General features: G+C 57.3%; 2 protein-coding genes across 2 annotated transcripts; one reads left to right on the plus strand and one right to left on the minus strand.

Annotated features, from left to right (window-relative positions):
- Positions 1 to 308: 308 nt before the first annotated feature.
- On the plus strand, positions 309 to 2,369 carry DCS_07537 (uncharacterized protein; the record flags this gene model as incomplete). The annotated part of the gene is made up of 1 exon (XM_040804822.1): positions 309 to 2,369. The coding sequence occupies one exon, from the start codon at positions 309 to 311 to the stop codon at positions 2,367 to 2,369; it is 2,061 nt and encodes a 686-aa protein (XP_040654926.1).
- A 547-nt stretch (positions 2,370 to 2,916) lies between these two features.
- On the minus strand, positions 2,917 to 18,811 carry DCS_07538 (uncharacterized protein; the record flags this gene model as incomplete). The annotated part of the gene is made up of 2 exons (XM_040804823.1): positions 2,917 to 16,818; positions 16,880 to 18,811. 2 exons carry the CDS (start codon positions 18,809 to 18,811, stop codon positions 2,917 to 2,919), a joined length of 15,834 nt encoding a protein of 5,277 aa, XP_040654927.1.
- Between the last annotated feature and the right edge of the window lie 1,134 nt (positions 18,812 to 19,945).

Here is a 19,945-nt window from a genome sequence, read left to right on the forward strand (position 1 = left end):
ACATTTTGCCGAACCCGTTCCTTTGGTATCTGGCCCGACTTCTTCATGGATCATGAATAATTACCTAATGGACTTTTGACTCGAACTTGTGCTTCCTTGCTCTGCTTCGTGATCGGACGTTCGTCCTCCATTACGTTCAACGCAAAGCACGACCACGACAAGAATGCGCACGAGTAAGATCAAAATTCCAACAAAACAACGCCCGCAATCCAACAACTCTGCGCCTAGCCGATTCTCAGCCGCGTCCTGTCCCGTCATGAATCAATCGACGGCCGAAATACAGATAGCATAGCCCTCGACGGCCATCCATGGCTCTGCTGCCGCCGGCACAATGCCGACGCACCACTCTCCGGCCGCTCGCCGCCTCGCCCGCCAGCTTCAGGATCACCGAATCATTTCTCCAGGCCACTGAGCTCCATCAACGCGCCATTATCCCGCCCCGCAGGTCCCTCAATTCCCATGCTGGTCCCTTCGAGAGTCGTCGACGTGGGAGCAAGCGGCACATGACAGGCCTCATGCCGACCTCGTCCGCTTTCCCTCCCATCTGGCAATTCGATGTTCCGTCGTCGACAATTCTTCAATGGGAAGCACCGACCGCCCCGGCGTACCGAAGGCAAAGGAAGCAACAGGTTGGCGTATCGGCACTCTTCGATAACTTGGTCAACTGGCTAGATGGCTCCATGGCGCGCAAGCTAGGCAACCCGCCTCCAGCCAGCATAAATACGACGGCAGATGCCGTCACCATGGAGGCTCTGGCCGTCGATGATGTAGCAAAGCACGGGTCGATATCGGACGCCGACCCGGTGAATGCAAGGCTGCATTACCATCTCCCGAGGGAGATCGCGAAGCTTCGGGCGAGCATCTGTGGATCAGAAAACATCGATGAGGAGACTCTCTTTCGTTTGTGCAGGACGTGCCGGAGATCGTTACGAAGACGAATAGAGCGTGGCGACATGTGTCTCGAAGGGCTCGTTGCCGCGTTGGATCCCCTCGACTTGCCATCAAAAAGCCGAATTCCCCATGCTTCAACCGCAAACAAGATGACAGCCATGATTCGACGCTCCGTCCTGTCAGCTATGGACAATGTGACCAGACAGCATGGCGAAATTCTTTCTCGGGATCTCTGGCTGGCCTTTGCAGAACATATCTGCCGCACCGACGGGGGAAATCACGACATGCAGCTATTTTGGAGATTGATGGATGTGATGCCAGCTGTGCTGCGATCGCAGATCCCATCCCACAGCTTAGCAGAACTGACCCGCTCGTTTCTGGTTGCCCAGGCGAGCCGTCACAACTTGTTCTTGCACTGGTCGGCCCGAGCAGCCAAGTTCGGCCAGGCGCTGCAAAGCCTTACCGCCGTACAACGACTGAGCTTGAACGACAGCATAAGACAGTTTTTATCGGAGCAAGCTTGGGAGTCGGAATCGTCTCGGAGGTTGCGCTTTTCTTGGCTTCTTATTCAAGCATACGACGCCCATGCCACGACCAAGGACTTTCTCGACACATATCGCGCTGCTCAGAGACCGGGCCTTGGGCTGAACACGATGCAGCTTTGGCAGCTCTTGTCGGCGCGTCTGGCTGCCACGGGGGCGATAGAGCGAGGCAAGGCGAAAGTTCTGATGGAAAACGACTACCTGTCGATGGGCCATCGTTGGACCGACCTGCTTCTGGACCTGTTGGCCTCGGCAAAGCGCGAAGAGGGCCTGCGAGAACTTTGCACCTGCCTCACCGGCATCGGAAAGTTTGAGACGGTAATGCAAAGTGTGCTATCCCTGCCGCTCCGTCGTTTCCGCGTCGACGCTCTGCAAGCAACGGCGGCAGCATGCAACAACCATTATCAGGCGCTTCAGCTCTACGACCTCGTCATGGCCAAGGATGGATCCCGAAAGATGTTGGCCCGATGGAATTGGACGTTTTGGACCCGCCATGTCCAATCCATGATCAAAGATCCGGCCTTTGAGCACCCCAGGATTTGGGACCTGCTCAACCTGAGTTTCCACGTTGGCAGAAGCGCAAGCCCGGAAGCAGTTGCTGCGGAGGCTGAAGCCAAGGCGCAACTGCTGGATAAGATGGGCAGGTGGTTCGGTGAGGCGTCACATCTCAATGACCGCCAGGCGCTGCGACATTTAGAGCGATGCGTCGCCTACCAGCGGTCCCTCACCAACGGCGTGACGTCGCAGATGCTGGCCAACGTCGCGGCCATCGTCACCCGCGACCTTGAGAGGGGCGAGAGAGGCCGCGCAACACGCATGGAGTGGCTCGTCAATATGGTCGAGCGCACCCACGGCCCCGATGCCGCAGACAGTACGGCCAGCGCTCTAAAGGGGTGGAGATGGACAATAAATCAAGGCCGGGGCAGTTCCTCGTGACACAGCTATCGAGCAGCTGCATATGCCCAGTAGGCGTTGGGACAAAGATACCCCAGGAAGTCGATGATGGTCGGTGATGGACGCGACAATACTTGGCACGTCAAGGTTCTTCCTTATTGCGTCTAGGCGGATGGACATTGCACAGCCAGACACGCCTACGTATCCGGATGGTCATCGCAGAGTCGCTTCTTGAAATTTGACGATAGAAATCTATACGAGACCGATTCCTATCATAGACTCTCGAAAATCAGACATAGCATAAATATACTGCCAAGATCAACCTATACTGAGGGAAATAAAAAACAAAAGCATCGTCCATGTAAGCCGTTTCTCGTGGCTGGAAGGAGAGCGCAGCAAGTCGTAACCCCCCTGAAGGAAATCGGGACCCCGTTCACATTCTCGAACCAGTTCTCACATCCTTCCACGCTTTCCTATACACAAAGGCATACGTATGTGCGGAACGCTCCCCCTTTTTTTTGCTATTTTTGCTCATCGTATGTTCAAGCCTCTCGTATGTCGCTATGCTTCCTCCCTCCTGCCGGTGACTCTAGAAGGCCCCCTCCCGTTGCTCGGCGTTGTCGGGCGGCCACATGGCTTCCGTCACGACGCTGACACGGCTCGGCGCCCCGAGCGATGCACCGCCGACGTCGCTGGATGGAGTCATGTGTCGGTTGCCGTTGTCGCGCGCGATAAGCACCTGCGCCGGGCACACGACAATCTTTTCGTCTCCGTGGCCGCCATCGTCTCCCCGCTTGATGACCAAGGGGAAGAGCACGATGCGCACAACGGCCCCCTGGGCCTCCAGTTCTTCATTTGTGGCGGACACCTTGCCGCTTCGTTCGCTCATCATCGACGCGTCAAACTGGACGGTCGCCGCGAGCTCGCCGTCGGCATCGTACTCAGGCTGCAGGGGGGGCAGCATCATGTACTCGGCGCGCTGCGTGCGCATCTCGATGGAGAGATCAACAGCCTCCTGCATGACCCGGCGCAGCTGGGACTGGATCTGATCCTCCAGGTTGCTCGGCGGCGGGAGAATCTTGCACAGGGTCTGGAGGATGGCCTGGACGACGGCTTCGGTGTCGAGGTCGCGCTGCTCCTTGAAGCTCTCCCTCCGGGACAGGAGGGTGAGGGTGACGGCGCGCCACTTACGGACGGCGACGTCGGGCCCGACTTCGGTCAGAAGCTTCTCGAGCGACTTCAGCTTCTGGCGCTGCTCCCGATCCATGCCGAAGAGGTAGCGGGTGAAGACGAACTCCCACATCATGGTCATGGTCATGGACATGAATATGTCGCGGCGCTTGACGCGGTCGTTGAGGTAGGAATCGACGTCGGAGCCGTCGAGGACGGCGTTGTCGAGCCGGTCGATGGTCTTCTCGTCGTTGATCTCGCTCGTGAGGCGGCAGGCGCGCATGTCGGAAAACTTGGAGAAGCGCAGGACCCACTGCTGGATGTGGGAGCAGAGCTGCTGGCAGCGCGTGTCGAAGTGGTCCTCGTCGCGGATGACGAGGAAGCCCTCGTCGCCGGCCTTGTCCTCGAGGATCTTGCGCTGCATCTCGCGAATCTGCTCCTTCGCCTCCTCGAGCTGGGCGCGCAGGTCGGCAATCTCCGCCTCCTTCTCCTGCAGGGTTTGGGTGTGCAGGCCGCGGGCCTCCTCGAACTCGCGGGTGACGGTCGCGTGGCTCAGCTCGAGGTCGGCGTGGCGGACCGTGTCCTTGGAGGCCAGCTCGGCGTTGGCGCTGGCGAGGCCCTCGTTGACCTCGGCGAGGCGGTGGACCTCGTTCTGGAGGAACTGGAGCGACTGGCGGAGCGTCTCGATCTCGGCGTCGCGCTCCGAGAGGGCCGAGGCGGCGCGATGGCTCTGGCCGAGGTTCTGCTCGGCCTGCGCGCGTGCCTCCATCAGCAATCGGTTCTCGACGAGCAGCTGATCGACGCGGGACTCGAGCTCGAGAACCTGCATGCTCTGGCGGCGCCGCATGCTGTGAGGCCTCGTCGGCGACCTCGGCGAGCCGATGCGACCCTCGCCGTAGCCGTTGAAGACGTCGGTCATGTCGCCGTCATCGACGGCCGGGACCTGCGTGGACCGGACACGGCTCTCGTTCGCGACAGGCGGTAGCTCGTTGGCCCCGGGATCCTGCTTCTCCTCAACTTTGTCCGCCTCCTGCGCGGTTGTGGTGAATGCGACGCCGGCTGGGGTCGGACTTTTGCTGCCGCTTTGTTGACGTAAAGCTCGCAGGTCACCGCTCATACGTTTGTCCACCCGCCGAAGTGGGGGTGTGGGGGTCAGTGCGGGGGTCGACGTCGCCCGGGTGATGCCTGGAGCCTCCGCCTCAAATCGCTGTGGCTCAGGCGTCCGATGACGGGACAGCGGGAGGCTGGTGTTGGACGCGGAACGGCGCGGCCCCGCCATCGAATCGGCGCCGGAATCGGCTTCCCTCTCTGCCCCTCCACGCACCGCCGTGGCACCCGTCGCTTCCGTCACGCGGCCGCCGAGCTCGCCATAGTCCTTTTGCTTCCTGCCTTTCGTCGACTTCTTCTTCTCCGGTTCGGGCGTCGCCTCTGCCGCTGCCGGCTCCCGCAGCACCGGAGTTCCCTCCCGTAGCACCGGCGTCCCGAAAGGCGATGACCGCACCTCCCTCCCCTTCGTCTTCGCCGGCTCCGGCGTGCGCGTCATGTCCATCTCTTCGGGCCAGTCGTCCGTGTGGATGCCGCTGTCTCGCTGCTGTCCCTCACTCAACAAGTTGCCCGTACCCAGCTGCGGGCTCGCCGGCTCGGCCGCAAACCCGCTGTCACGTTTGACCTCGGCCATCGTCCCAAAGCTGGGCTTGACCGCTTCCGCCTCTGCCTCGGGCACCTCCTGAACTACCGGTAGCGCACGCGACGGTGACCTCTTGTACTCGCTCAGGCCGGGCGACGCCCTGCTCAGCTCCTTCAAGAGCCCACCCATCGGTTCCTCGGCATCGGGACTTCGGCGGAGCAGACCGGCAGGCGGCGCCGTCGCGAGGGCCGTCCATTCACCCATTTCCAGCGCAGCCTTCTCTGCAGAGGTTTCCTCAACCGTCGTAACCGGGTCCTTCGCCGCCTTTCTCGGCTCCTCGCTGCTAACGGCGCCAGCCATGCCGTCGTCGCAGTCGTCGCAGGGTGCCGTCCGCAAGCTCTTTTTATCTGCGCTCTCCCATAATTCCGGGTCGTCAAATATGTCGTCTTCTCGCGCTTGTCTCTTGTCCACAATCTTCTTTTGCTTGCTCTTTTTCTTTTTCTTTCCGCCTCCAAACTTTTCCACAAGCGGCCCTATTCCACCAGCGGCGCCACTGATGGCTGTGAAACTCTTGCTGCTGCCCGCATCGGGCTCTTCAGGAGGGTCTTTGCTGAGCAGCTCATCCACCGAAATTTCCAGGGCAATCTCTTTTTCAGCGATAGTGCTCATATCGGGAACCCTAGTGCTGTTTCCAGGCAGCCTGGGGTCGCTCTCCCAAACATCATCAAACGCGTCCGCCCCCGGGTTGGCAGGCCCTTCCGCGCTTGAGCTCGGAACCGTGTTGGCGAGAGATCCGGATTCAACGTTGCAAGCCTCGTCGAAATTCCTGTCTGTGTAGCCTGTTGGTTTTGCAGTCGGTGGGGGCTCCGTCTCAACCTCGCCCGCTGCGAAATCGTCCACCGTGCCGCCTTCAGACGCAATATGAGATGTCCATGCATTCTTGGCCACGGGTACGGTTTCAGCAACCTCCTGCTGTTCCACAGCTATCATTTCTCTCTGGGAAGAGTCGTTTTCAAAAGAACCTATATCCATTGCTTGGGTTGAAGCAAGGTGGGCGTCGACCGGGTTGACCTCAATCGGGACCAGGGTTTCGTCCGACGTAATTGGTTCTTCTGGCTCTCTAGACTTGGACGCGGTGATGACATCGCACCAAGGGTTCACACTGATTGCGTCTCCAGCGTATTGCGGTTGATCGTCATGAACGACCGTCTGCGCATCGGACTTGGCGCCACCTGACTCGCCAGCAGAATCTCCGGGTACATTCTCCATCGAGCGAGACACCTCCGGCGGAATGGTCTCATCCAGGGCCGCAGCGGGCTCCGCCGCAAAGGACAATCGTACGCTTTTGCCACCCTTTTTCTTCTTGCTGCTCTTCCTCTTCACGGGCATGGACCATTCATCTTGAATATCGTTCGGAGGTGTTGGCTGTTGGGCATTCGATTCAACGAGATTTTCAACATCGGCGGGCCCAACAGTCTCGGGAGCCGACAAAGATCGATCTGTCACTTCTGGGGACGGACTTTCGATAGAAGTGGACTTGTCATCCAGCCCAGGCGTCATCGTGCTACTTCTGGTGTTGTCCTTTTTTGTAGTTCGCTTGCCTTTCTTCTTGGTAGGAAGTGCCCAATCATCATCAGCAACGGCGGCTTCGGCTTGAGGTGGCACCTGGGAGTCGTCAATGTTTGAAGAATCTTGTTCGACAAGGGTTTCGAAGATTGGGACCAGGAGGTCGTGTTTTGTGGCATCCTCTGTGGGCTCTGAAGCAACCGTTTTCGCGGTTGGCTCCATAGGCGCCTGTCTCTTGGTATCGTCTGTGGACTCTAGAACAACGGTTTCAACCAGAGGCTCCACGGGAGGCTGTTTCTCGGCATTTTCTGCGGGCTCTTCAACGACGATCTCAGAGTTTGGCTCCATGTTGGGCGGCTTCTCGATGTCCTCCGTGGACTCTTTTAGCTCTGTTGGCGCAGGCTCGGCAACCGTCTCATCTTTATTGGCCTGTGTGATGATACCTCTGCCTTGCTTGCTCTTCTTGTTTTTCTTGCCCTTTGTTTTTACCGAGACACCCCAGTTGTCATCCATGGGAGCGTCTTCAGCCCGCATATCCAAGGATGCCTTCTGTTCAACAATTATCTCAGTAGTTAAGTCGGCCGGCAGCTGTTCCTCGATATCATTTGTTGTGGACTCTATCGGCATGGTATGAGTTGTCGTTTCGTCATCATTGGCCGGCGCGACGACATTGCTTCCTTGCTTGCCCTTCTTGTTCTTTTTGCCCTTGGTTTTTACTGCAAGTCCCCAGTCGTTGTCCATAGGAGCGTCCTCGGTTTGCATGTCCAAGGGTATAGGCTGTTCATGAGCGGGCTCGGTGATTGGCTCAGACATAGGTGTCTCTGCGACATCTTTGGGCGTCGTGACTGGCTCAGGCTCAAAGGGTTTGGAATCGTCTGCTGAGGTGGTGTCTCCGCGGCCCATGCCACCAGCTTCGCCCTCATCAGTGTCATTCGCAACGATTCTCCAAGTCCCACTGTCGTCAATCGGCTCCGGCTGATTCTGGGTAGGGGTATTCTCGATAATATCATCGGCACAGGGCATCGCATCTTCTGTCGCAGGTGCAATTGTCTCTGCCTGTGAGGGCACATCTGCGTCATCGGCCGGCATCCCCAAGCTGCCACCCTTGCCCTTCCTGCCTTTCTTTCCCTTTTTCTTCACCGGCATGGCCCACTCGGAGTCTGCTTCGACTGTTGTGAAACCTCCAAGATTTTGTGACGTGCTCCCCTGCCCAGTAGCATCCACATCACAGGGTACATTTTCACCGCCAAGCCCTGGTTGTTCGGTTTCTGGAATTGCCACTTCGGAAGTTCGCTCTGGGCCCGACAAGATGGCCGTTTTCTCTGAACTCAATTCGGCAGGGCTTAGACTCGCTCGTCCTTTCTTGCCTTTCTTCGCTTTCTTTGGAGGAATCTCGAAGCCAACTCCATCGTCCTCCCGCAGGGTGTTTTGTTCCGCAGTGGATGGTTCAGCCTGGATTATCGGTTGAACGTTGTCCATCTCATCGGCCCATGCGCCCAGAGGCTCGGTCCTCGAAAGCGCATCATCGACCTTTGGCAATACAGCCTCCTCCTCAACGCATTTGTTTAAAACGTCGGCAACAATAGTAGCTGTTGCTACCCCAGCTGCTGCCAAGGCGAGTCTCTTTCCCTTTTTGCCTTTCTTTGATTTACTTGAAGAAATCCACTCCGACGACTCGTGAGCGACATCCTCGGTGGACGCCGTCATCCCTTGCTCACCTGCAGGGACTCCAGATGCTTCAACGTCAATCGATTCGGGACAAAGCGCAGGATCCTCGTTTGGTATTTCCGAGGTAGACTCAACAATGCTCTCGATCTGGCTTGTTTGTGACCTGTGTTTCTTCTCCTTCTTGGACAGTTTTCTTGGAATGCCCTCCCAAGCTTCGTCAGGGCCAGCAGTGTTGAGACTTTGCAGTCCAGGAGCAGGCAGCGTCCCAAGCATCGTAGACTCTGCCTGGCCCGAAGATTGTAGCTCTGTTGCCTCAGGCTCGTAGCAAATGGCATCACCTGGAGTATCGGCATCCAGGCCAATACCGCTGGTCTCTTGTTCATCAGATGAGACCTGAGTCTTTTCCACAGCCACAGTCAGCTCAGGAACCTGCTGATTGGGGATTGGTGAATCTGCCATGGAGTCTGCTATTGCAAAGGTATGAGAATTCTCAGGAGATTGTGCGCTCAAGCTCTCGGCTACTGGCTGCTTCGATGAAGGTGCCTCGACTTGGCTTCGCCGGTTTTTTTTGCCCTTTTTGGTTTTCTTGGAGGCTGTAGACCATTCATCATCCTGGACCTGAGTGTTGGTTGCCGCAGGCTGGCTTTCGGTGGTTGGCTGCTCAGCTTCATCGGCGGTAATCTGCACCGCTGTGTTCGTCACTCGCGAAGTCAAGACATTCTGGAAATCCGTTGAATCCGAATCTGCGCCTTTCTCTGCCTTTTGGGAGGGGGTTTCGATATTTCCCAAGTCTTCCTTGAAATCCTCAGCACCAGTGACGTCGCAAGGAACCTCTTGTTCAACCTCGACTGTGGTGCAAACTTGTCGAGGATCACTGGAATTCTCAATAGAAGCCTCTGTGTCGACAGCAAGGTTACCTTGCTGGCCCAATTTTCCCATGTCCAAATCTTCTGGAGATGCGCTTTCAACTGACACAGATTCAAGTGCAATTTTCTTCTTCTTCAGCTTTTTCTTCTCCTTTTTTGACAAGCCTAATCCCCATTCTTCCTCAGCCTTCGCCTCGGGCTCATTGCAAGTCGCATATTCTCCTGGGCTCGTAGTCTGTATTGTGGTTTCTGGTTCAAGAGTACTTTCCTGCTCAATCAGAGGGCCAGTCTCCTGGGATTCTAGCCGGTCCACGAGAGAATCCAGTTTCTGCAGCTCCTCTTCCGGGGGGCTCATCATTTTGGATTTCTGTAGAATCGTAGACTCGACATCTTTAGCCTTTTTTTTCTTCTTATCCTTCTTGGACGGCTTGAGACTGAACCCACCCCACTCGGTATGGAGACTTGCCTCTGGCGGCTGCTCTAAGGCCTCTTTTGACTGAGCTGGTTCTCTTCTCTTCGATACTGCAGGTTCTTCTACTGAAGTGGATATTTTTACTGCTTCGCCCACTTCTGGAGTATGCTCAACGGCACTGTCGAAGGGCTCAAAGGTCACCTTTTCAAGAAACAAATCCGTATCGGAGTTGATGTTTGAGCGGTCGGCAGAGTCCAGTCTCATGACCTCCTCATTTTTAGATTGCTTTGCTTCCATCTTCTGCAAATCCATTTTCGAGAAGTCATGGTCGTGTTCCTTGACGGGAGGGGCTTTTGTTACTGTTGAATCCGGCAAAGAAGTTTCCAAAGCTGTCCTTTCAGGTGGAGATTCAGGCGCATCTTTTGTCGAGTCACTAACCCGCTCAGCTCCAGAGACGGCGATCGAGGCTCGGTCATCCTCGACCAGAAAAGCGTCGCAATCCGGTGGTTGGGCATCAAGCTCGGCCACCCTCACACACTCTTGAGAGGCAGGCCCCGGTTGAGCGGGCGAGGACTTCGAGTCAACGTCCGGCTGCACCTCACGAGAATCCCAGGAAAGGGTTATCATGTCCTTTTTCTTGGACTTTTTGGCCTTCTTCGGAACATCAAACTCCGCGTCGGCATTGACTGCGGTTTCGGGAACCTCTATCGATTTCGGAGTTTCAGCCAGGACAGTAACGATTGAAGGTTCATCATCTAAGATGCTGAGCAGCTGACTTTGACGCTTCTTCTTCTTGCCTTTTTTGCTTGTCACCTGCGGCCAGTCTTCAGCTGCGCTTGGTTCTGGGTCCAGTTGATCAACCGCAGGGTTTTTGGAACGTTCCGCGACGATGGCCGGTTCCTCTGTCATCACGATAGTCTCAATCGTATCGGAAGTGACTTCAGAAACAGGTGTTATGTCGACGATTGATGTGGACTTGCTGCCCTTTTTCTTGTTCTTCTTGGGCTTTTTGCCGCTGGTTGGCATAGCCCATTCGTCCTCTGCCAACGTCTCTCGCGGTTCCTCTACTGTCGCGACCTGAGGTTCTTCTTCATAGGCAATTACCTCAGTCACTGCTTCCGGTTCCCCTATCCCTGCTTCAGCTGCCGATGTTTCGGTGGGGAGTTGTAAATCAGCCTCCAACTTTGGGGTCAATTCGTTTTCAATAGAATCCCAGGCAGTTGATTGTTTCTTCTTTTTGCTCTTTTTGCCCTTCGCCTTGAAAACGACAGAAGATTGATCGAAAACCGGTTCAGAAGTAGGCATAACTGTACCCTCGTTTCTTTCGAAATAATGATCATCAGCTTGCGTTGGCTCAAGACTGTAGGTCTCCTGTGTAGGCTCAACTGGTTCCTCGCCCTGAGAGAAAAGGGGTTCTGAGTGGCATTGTTCCAGGGAGGGTGGCTCGTCAACAACGACTTTTCTGACATCTTCAGAAGAAGGTTTGTTGTCATATTCTTGGCTCAAACTGGCCAAAATCAGGGATTCCGGGGCCACCAGCCCAGCAGTGGAACACAAACTTGGATGAGAACAATCGGGTGATTTTTCATCAGAAGCTGTCACCTCTGGAACAACGCTGACAGACTCTGGCTCGGCAAAGACTTCTTCGGGACTTTGAAGGGCAGGTTCTTCAACTGTAATGTGATGAGCTGGCTCGGCGGAATCATGTTCAGGAACGCTGATATTCTCCGGCACGTCTGGCTCCCATTGCACAGATTTCCGCTTGTCCTTCTTCTTCTTCTTGCTGCCTTTGGAGACGGGGACATATACGGGTTCCGCCGGAATGGGCTCTGGCTTTGAGGCGTGACCTTCGCTGAATGGCTGAGATTCTGCAAGTTCCGACTCCATTTTTACCTCTGCCTGGAGCTCCTCTGCATTGGTGGGTATTTCTGTTTCATTTTCCACCAGCATCGGTTCATCGGGAAGAAGACTTTTCCGCTTTTTCTTCTTGTCTTTCTTAGAAAAGGTGGGCATAGGCCGCATATCTTCAGGATCATCGGCGGTTGGCTCGCTGGCAAGGATGGAAACGCTCGATTCATTCGGAGGAGCTTCAGCCTCAGCTTCTCGGACTGCAGAAGGTTCATGAAGGGCAATATCAACGTGGTCGTTCATGGTGTCCACATCCATGGTGGTGTCTGTCGGTACCTCAGGCACCTGGGGCTCATCCGATGACGCGACATCCTTCGTGTTCTTCTTCTTTCTCTTGTCCTTCTTCGAAGTGGCAGGAATGAATTTTACGTCCTTGGGGGCCGCCTCGTCAGCGTGTTCAGCAGAGGTAATGTTTGCGTCGGCTTCGGGTTTTGGTATGCCAGGATTGGGAACCTCAACGGGTCCGACAGCCTCCGCCGAGCCGACGTCGGCTGCTGTTCCTGCGGGAATTGCGACGAGTGTCTGAGGTACACTCTCGGGCATCACTGTTTCACCCCAGGCTAAGAAAACTTGTTGCTTATCTTTCTTCTTTTTCGCCTTTTTGCTCATTTTTGAAGCGGTAGGAGTGGACCACGAATCGTCAGCGTTGGCTTCAGTGGCCAGCGAGGATTCAACAGTGGCTGCCGTCTCGGCCTTGACGGTTTCTTCCTGCGGACTGGTGATACGGTCATTTTCGAGCTCTGATATGTCCTTCTGGCCGACCTGGGCAGCATTCGCAAGATTGGGATTGGAGTCTGGCTGTACTTGGGGCAGGACGACTGGGGAAGGTATTTCGTGAGCAGGGTTTTCATCCCAAAGTGCAACCTCCTTGGGCTTCTTGTTCTTCCTTTTCTTCCCCTTCTTGCTAGTGTTCTCCCAAAAATCGGCCTCCACAGACGGTTGAGGAGCGCGTTCAGACGTCGACGGTATTGCAGAGTCTGCGGCGACAGCCGTGTCGACCTCATAAGTAGGGCCATCTAATGTCACACTATCATCTCTAGGCACATCGTCATCGTGAAGTGCCCGTGGTGGTGCATCTTCATCTCCTGTCGAGCGTATGGCTTCGTGCCCTTTAGAAAGTGGATCATCATGGGCCACTAACATGTCGGCCGTGTCGATATTATCCGGCTTGGGAGATTCCTCAGCAGGCTTGTCTCCAAGATCGTCGTCCCAGGAGTATTGTTTGTTCTTGCCCTTCTTGCCCTTCTTGCCCTTCTTTTGTGACTTGAAAGCATCCTGAGGCAGCTCTGGTTGAATAGTGCAATGATCGACTGTTGGCATGTCTCCAGCAATGTTGGTTGCTGTTCCAGAATCATCAGCCACGGTATCATCGGCCAAGTTCATTTCCCTGCTCTGGAGAGCCTTCTTTGCCTTCCCTTTCTTCTCCCTTCTTGTCATGCTTCTCCATCCGTCGGGGTCCACTGTTTCGGTAGCCGCAGATCTCGTTGGCTCTGGTCCTGCCTCTTGGTTGAGAGAGTCCATCCAAGGAAGCACCTGCGAGGCTGGTGCATCATGAAAATCTCGGGCCTCCTCAAATACGTCCTCTGGCGATGCTTCCCGGGCATCAGAAAAGTGCTCGTCCGCCGATGGCAAGTCTTCGAGAATGTCGTGCAATGCGGTACTCTTGCCAAGCTTCGAGGGGGATGATTCCCAGGGATTTTGGGCGAGGCCTTCGTCATCGGTGACTCTCATGGATCCGACCGATGACGGCGTGGAAAGAAGCAAGTACGAGCTTCTATCCTTGGACATCGACTCAATGGGATCAGGTTCAGCATAATTGCTCGACTGACTCTCTTCATTCTCGAGCGGGAACTGGCCTGGAGTTTCAGGCTTCACCCCAGCCCTGGGCGTCGTCTCCTGTGATCCCGCAAGGTCGCGGTCAAGTGCTGTCTGTGCCAAGTTCGTATCAATTCGAAATCCCACGTCAGCGATGTCATCGTCACCGATGCTCTGATGCACATTATCGCCGCTAGCCTCCGGATCCTCACACCTTGGTGCGGGTGAGTCCCGGTCTGATGGCTCGCTTAGTGGGAGCTCGGGAAGACTAGGGCCATGGGGGACGTTGTCGGCAGATTTGTGCCTCGCATGCTCCAGGAGGTACAAGGGCTTGATCTCTCGGCTGCTATCCCAAGAGATGCGAGCCTGTCGGCGAGAGGCGGAGTCCGGGGTGCCCATGGGAGATCCCATTGGGGATCTCAACGAAGCGGACATAGGGGTGGCGGGACCTCCCCTCTGGCCTATTCGCAGGGATATGGGGATGGCTGTGCTGCTAGGAGACTTGATTGGGGTTTCCTGAATGCTGCGTCGGCGACGGGTCTCATAGTCGCGCTTCAGGTTGCGCTCATCCGGAGGCGTATCTGGTCGGCTGCTTGGGAGGCTTGGCAGCTCTTCGGGTGTGGGTTTTGGGCTCGCTGGCTCGCTGGGGGGGAGCGGAAGGAGATCGCCATACTGGGGATCAATGGCTGGCTTGATTGCTCTAGCGGCAACCTCAGGATCAATAACGCCGGTTTCCTGCACTGCTTCGGCGTCATCTGGGAAGTTGTGCTCCTTTTCCGAGGAGTCATCGGCGGCATTGGAGCGACTGGCCGTAAGAATGGCGGCGGCGGCGACAGTCGCAAAGCCGACACCCGCGCCAGGGGTGCCGGCATTATCTAAAAAAGACTCCTTCTTTTCATCTTTGCCGCCTAATTTGAGGAGGCTCGAGAAAATTCCTGTGGATCCCTTTTCCTCGGCGCCGTTGCTCTGGCGAGACGAGCCGGGCGCTGAAGCAATAGACCTGCTGTCATCGTCGTATCGTGAGGACATCCCTTCGTCCTCATCTTTGCCGCGGCGGGACGGGCTCGGTGCTAAAGGAACAGATCCAGCATCATCATGATCATTTTTTCGGGATGGTTTCTTGCCATCACGTTTCTTCCATTGCTCGTCCTCGACTTTGTACGACGAACCTGGGGCCGAAGCTACAGATTTGGCGTCGTCATCTTCGTACTGCGACGACCTCCTTTTCTCTCGCTTACCCCGTTTCTGGACCTCTGCGCGAGATTCCGACACAACCGAACTCACGTCCCTGTCCTCAAACGGCGCAGGCAGGGCACGATCCGGGGGGCCACTCTTAATGGCATCCACTTCATCGTCGTTGTCGTCGTCCATGGCACCGCTCCGTTTCGACTTGCTACTTCGGCTGCTGGTGGACCCGTCAAACGGTGCACGGGAACCGGACTCATACAAATCGGTGCTCCTCTTGGACTTCTTTTTGGACTTCTTGGAGCCCATCCATTCGTCGTCGGGCTCGGACTTTCTGAGGGACTGCAGGTCGTCAAATTCATCGACAGGAACAGAAACCTTTGAGGGTGCGTCTTCCTCAAGGTCTCTGCTTTTCCTGTTCTTCTTGGATTTTGATCGTCCGCTTTCCTCCCACTGGTCGTCACCAACAACGTGAGCTTCTAGGGGCTCGATTTCGGCATTGCCGGCTACCTCGTCGCCCTGCAGAAGAGCCAGCGTCCTTAATTCCTTTTCACGCCTGCGTTGCTCTTTCTTGCTGAGACCTCGGAGGGGTCCGGTCGTGCTCTCGGAGGGGGGAGTCTCCGACTCGAGAGGCCCTGGTTCGGGCAATTCTGCGGATTGTCGCTTCAGCTTCTCCAGCTTCTTTTTCTCCTTCTTGCTGAGCTTCGCCGGAACATCCGGTTCCTCCGTACGCACAATCGGGGTATCCCAAGCCGTCCCAGGTTCAGCGATTACGCACCCCAGCTCGGGCATGGTGGAACTGTCGACGGGGACACCCCTCGCGCTCTCGGCTGCGACAGGCCTGGCCTCCTCGCGGCTCCAACTGTCCCCGGTTGGTCCGCTCTCTCCTGGAGGAGAACCGCGTCTCCGGTAGGCAGGGTCGTCGATGACGATGTTAGGGTCAAAGCCAGTGTCCTGCAGTCCGGCGGCGAGGGTTGCCGCAAACTCGATATCATCGGCAAAGGCCCCGGGCATCTTGTTCGGCAAAGAGCCAGAAGGTTTCGGGCCAGGGATCGGTGGCACAGCACTTGACACATGCTCAAACGGCTGGTCGGGGCTTGTGGTATCAAACGCGGGAGGTTTAGCCTTGGGAGACCAGTCTTCCTCGGGCTCGTTGGCCGGTTCGATGCTGGTTGTGCCATGGGCTCTTTCAATCATGTCCGTGCCCCTTTTGTTCGTCTCGTCAAGGTGCGGCCGCTCCACGTCCTCGGATTGCTCCCATGATGGTCGAAAATCAGGACTGGGCTCAGGTGTCATGACTGCAAACGTTTTGGTCGAGTTCTCGCCCCATGTTACTGACTTGGCGACACCGGACTGCACTTGGTCACCCTGGGGTTCTCCCTCGGCCACGTGAACATCTTTGGCAGGCTCGAACTGGCGGGAAGAGGATTCACGACGATCTCCTGCGCCATCCTTGCCATCACCGCGGTGTAGGTTTTCGGGACTCGGCGTGGTATGTCGACTAGATATCGGTGTGGGAAACACGAGGTTCAGCAAAGGCCTTTCCCTCTCACAGGATGGATCTCGGGATGAGAACGAGGCATCCCCGCCACTGCCAGTGGCGCGGAATCGGGGGATTTCCTGGGGGTAAATTTTGTTATCAATGCGGACGTCAGCGTCTGGCGCATCGTAGCGGCTCTTCCTCCCTTTGTGGCTATCCTCGTACTCTGGGGGTGTAACGATTGCGCTTTCGTTGGTTGCGTCATCCCCGGAGTACTTGTCGAGGACGGATCGATCGGGCGAATGGCTCCGAGAGCGCACCTCATCCTCGGCGATCTTTCGAGCAATGGCGGCCTCGCGGAAACGGCGGTTCGCTTCCTCCTGAACGACATCCACGCTCTCGTAGTGCTCGCGGGAGCCGTCGTCTGAGTACTGATCACGACGCCGCTCGCGGGACCGAGCTGCCTCGACGGCGATGGCAGATGCGACTGCCGCTACCCCGACGGGGATGGTCGACTGCCTGATCTCGTCATAAAGGCCCTTGGCCTCATGCTCCTCCTCCTCGTAGCTGTAACGCCGGCGGGGCGCAGCATGTGAATCCGCACCTCGAGGGCTCTTTGCGTTTTCCGGCATGCCGTCGATCTCGAACGAATCCATGCGGCTTTGCCGCATCGCAGGCTTCGCCGGCCGTACAGGCATGTCATCGAAGACGGGCTCTCGCTCCACCGTAATAATAGTCGGCGTCAAGGGGCGCTCGGGAGCGAATTGGGCTTTCAGGGCGGCATCTTCGTCGACCTAGTCAAACGGGGCGGGAATTAGTTGGTGAATTCTCCATCGCAGGGCAGACAAACTTTACCTTTCCGGCTCCAGCATCATGAAGTTCTCGTAGAATATCACGACCGCTACGGCCGGGTTCCTGGTACGCGTCCACGGCAGTCTCACGCCACGTCCGGGCGTCGTCTTGGCATTCGGAGCGTGAAGTCCACTTGCGGTCCCCGTCGTCGGCGTTCCCGGGAGCATACGAGTCTGGCTTGGACATGCGCTTCTCCTTTTGCGCATCCGACTCCCTGCGCCAGCGGTTCGAGTCCTTGTCATCCGCACGGCGGTCATGGTCTCGCTTCTCATCATCACGACCGTGGCTGCTTCGTCGTTTCTCACTCGCTCTGCCATCCGTATCAATCGCTTTGCGGCTGGCCCTCCGACCATCTCGGCGCTGCCGCCGATCGAAAGCCAGAGCGGCGGCGGTGGCGGCGGCGGCGGCAATGCCAGCAAACGAAACCTCGTTGGCGTTCTTGTCTCCGGACAGCGGGCGGGCGTCTCGGGTCTCTCCTCCGCTCACGCCTTCGAGCTTCCCAGTCTCGTAGAGGCTGGGCGACACCGGGGTTAGCGGCACCGGCTGCTGAAGAGGAAGCGGTTCGGCACGGGGACGATAGGGCAGGTCCCGTGGCGTAGAGGTTGTCGGTGCCGTGGTGGCGTTGAAATTTCGTGCATGACGCGTCTGGGAGGAGTAGTCCTTCTTGGTAGAGGTCGCGCGAACGGGATCCGTGTCGGCGCGTCGAAGTCTGTTGAAACTCTCATGCTGGCCAGAGGGAACGGCAGTGCCGTCGGGTCCGAAGGGTTGGGGGGTCACCAGCCCACGCAGCGAGTTCACGGGACCGAACAGGCGGGGGTCTACCATGGAGCTCTGCCTGCTACTCGTGGACGGCCCGGCGAGGCCGGAGGCCATGGCGGATGGAGCGGCTGGTCGAATTGGGTGCGACACAACCGAGCCGTACGCGAGTTCCGAGTCGGCGTCGTCGCTCGACTCGTCCTCCGAGGCCGACTCCCAGTCCGACTCGTCGGCAGAAGAGCCGGTGTGTGGTCTCGAGCTTCCGATGCCGCGGCTGGAGGCTCCATGACGCTTCCTCCTTTGTCCGTCACGGACTACTGCTGCGGCGGCGCCGGCAGCCATGAGGCCAGCAGCCGGCCGAGCCCGGCTGGCGGTTCTGAGGTCGTGTTCATTCTGCTTGCGGGCGAAATCCTGCAGCTGGCGGCCGATTTCCAGAATCTCCTCATCGGTCTGAGCCTTGCGTGTGCCGCTGCGGTTGAAGTCATCAGCCGCCCCCCAGAACGGCTGCTGCGGCTGCTGCTGGTAGTATTGGGTCGAGCCGGCGGAGGAGGCGGCCGCGGCGACGTTGGAGGCGCCGGCGGCCGAGCGTCTGGGGCTGCGGTTGCGGGCGCTCTTGGGGTTCGCAATGTACCCGTTTCCGTAGGCGAGGTCGGAGTTGACCGACGACGAAGACGAGTTGCCAAAGTACAGAATGCGGCGCTTTCTCGGACCGGCGCTCCTGCGACGGCTTCGTCTCGACCTCTCGGATGGGGCGCGGAAGAAGGCGGTGAAGAGGCCGCCGAAACGGCTCGTGTGGGGGTAGTGTCGTGATATGTCGAGAAACGACGACGAGATGGAGCTCGAGGACGAGTGGACGCTGGAGGGGGCACGGGGCCGCTGACGGCGACTCTGACGTGGCGGAGAGGAATGTCTCTGGCGTCGGTCCTGACCGTGGGGCATCGCGCCCGTCGCCGTTGTCGCCGTCATCGTCATCGTCGACGTCGACGTCGGTGGCGGAGGAAGTGGTGATGGTGGGAGGTTGGTGCTGGCGTAGGTGTCGGTGTGCGAATTCGTGTAAGCGCCTGGGGACACAGGCATCGGCATCGGCGGCAGGTTCGTCAAGCGCTCACCCGAGCCTCGTCTGCTCTCGCGCCTCGGCCTCCTGGAGTTTTCCGGGCTCCGGCGGCGGGATTCTCGCATCGTGAGTGCCGTGGCCTTGTTTGCATCGGCGCAGGTGCTGGCTGCTTCCACGGACGACGCAGGCGAGCGGTTGGGGAGACTTGGGTAGAGGGCAGCTGCAGGATGACGGGCGTACTTGTTATGATTTTGGGGCTCTGCCTACGTCGTACCACCACCAAGCTACAGCACAGTGCATTCAAGCAGGTCGGTAGGCATCCCGAAGTCGAGCTACGGTACGGGGTACATCATTGCCGGTGAGGGGAACCAGCGGCAAGCAAGTACCTCCAAGGGGGGCCAAACAACAGCGGTGGCTGGGGGCAACGGGAGCTCGAAGCCTCCACCGAGCCGAGGCGACTCTGGCGTGCTGGACGCTGGTAGGTCGCCCTGACCAGGGAACATCCCTGCCCGCATAGCTAGTGGTGGGGCTCTGCTTGGAGGCCATTAACCTCTCTGCGCTGGACATTTCGCCAGTCCGTCGTCTAGGTTGACGAGGAGTCGTCTCTTCGACGGCAGGGCATGCGCTTGCCATTGTGTTCTCGATAATTTCGTGGTGGTGAGCGGCCAGGGCGATGGCACCGAGTGCCGAGGCTCCCGTCGACGGCACTCATGTCAGTTTGCATTCCAGCACAATGTCCAGGAACAAGCGCCCGTCCATGTTCGCCGATGATGTACATGTACTTGCCCATGGCGTACCGGTACTAGTACGTGGCATGTCCAGGTACACCCGCAACCTTTATTCGAGCGGGCGCTAACCTAACGGCGAGCTTAACGCCTGCCCGTCATCGCGCCCGCCCCGCTCCAGAGCTTCCGTTTGTTCAGCCACGATTGGGTTGCACTGTTGTGGTCGTTGTCTTGGCTGTCACTGACTATTATGTCGGACACTCAAGGACGGGATGGATGCTGATTGTGCCTATACCAGTTTTCGTACAAATAGTTGGAGTGGCGAAGTAATACTACATGGGTGTCGTGGGATTTTTGCCGTCACGTGGTATTGCCAGAGAGCTCCAAGTACTACAGTACTGGCACTGTTCTTACAGCAGGGTACATGATGTACTGTTTACTTGGTACGAAGTACGAAGTACTGTACTCCGTATTAAGTACATGGAAGCAATGGATAGCACAGTAAGTGTCTAGTGTGCGGAGTACAGAGTACAT

Source organism: Drechmeria coniospora, chromosome 03 (assembly GCF_001625195.1).
Source record: "Drechmeria coniospora strain ARSEF 6962 chromosome 03, whole genome shotgun sequence".
Lineage (NCBI taxonomy): Eukaryota > Fungi > Ascomycota > Sordariomycetes > Hypocreales > Ophiocordycipitaceae > Drechmeria > Drechmeria coniospora.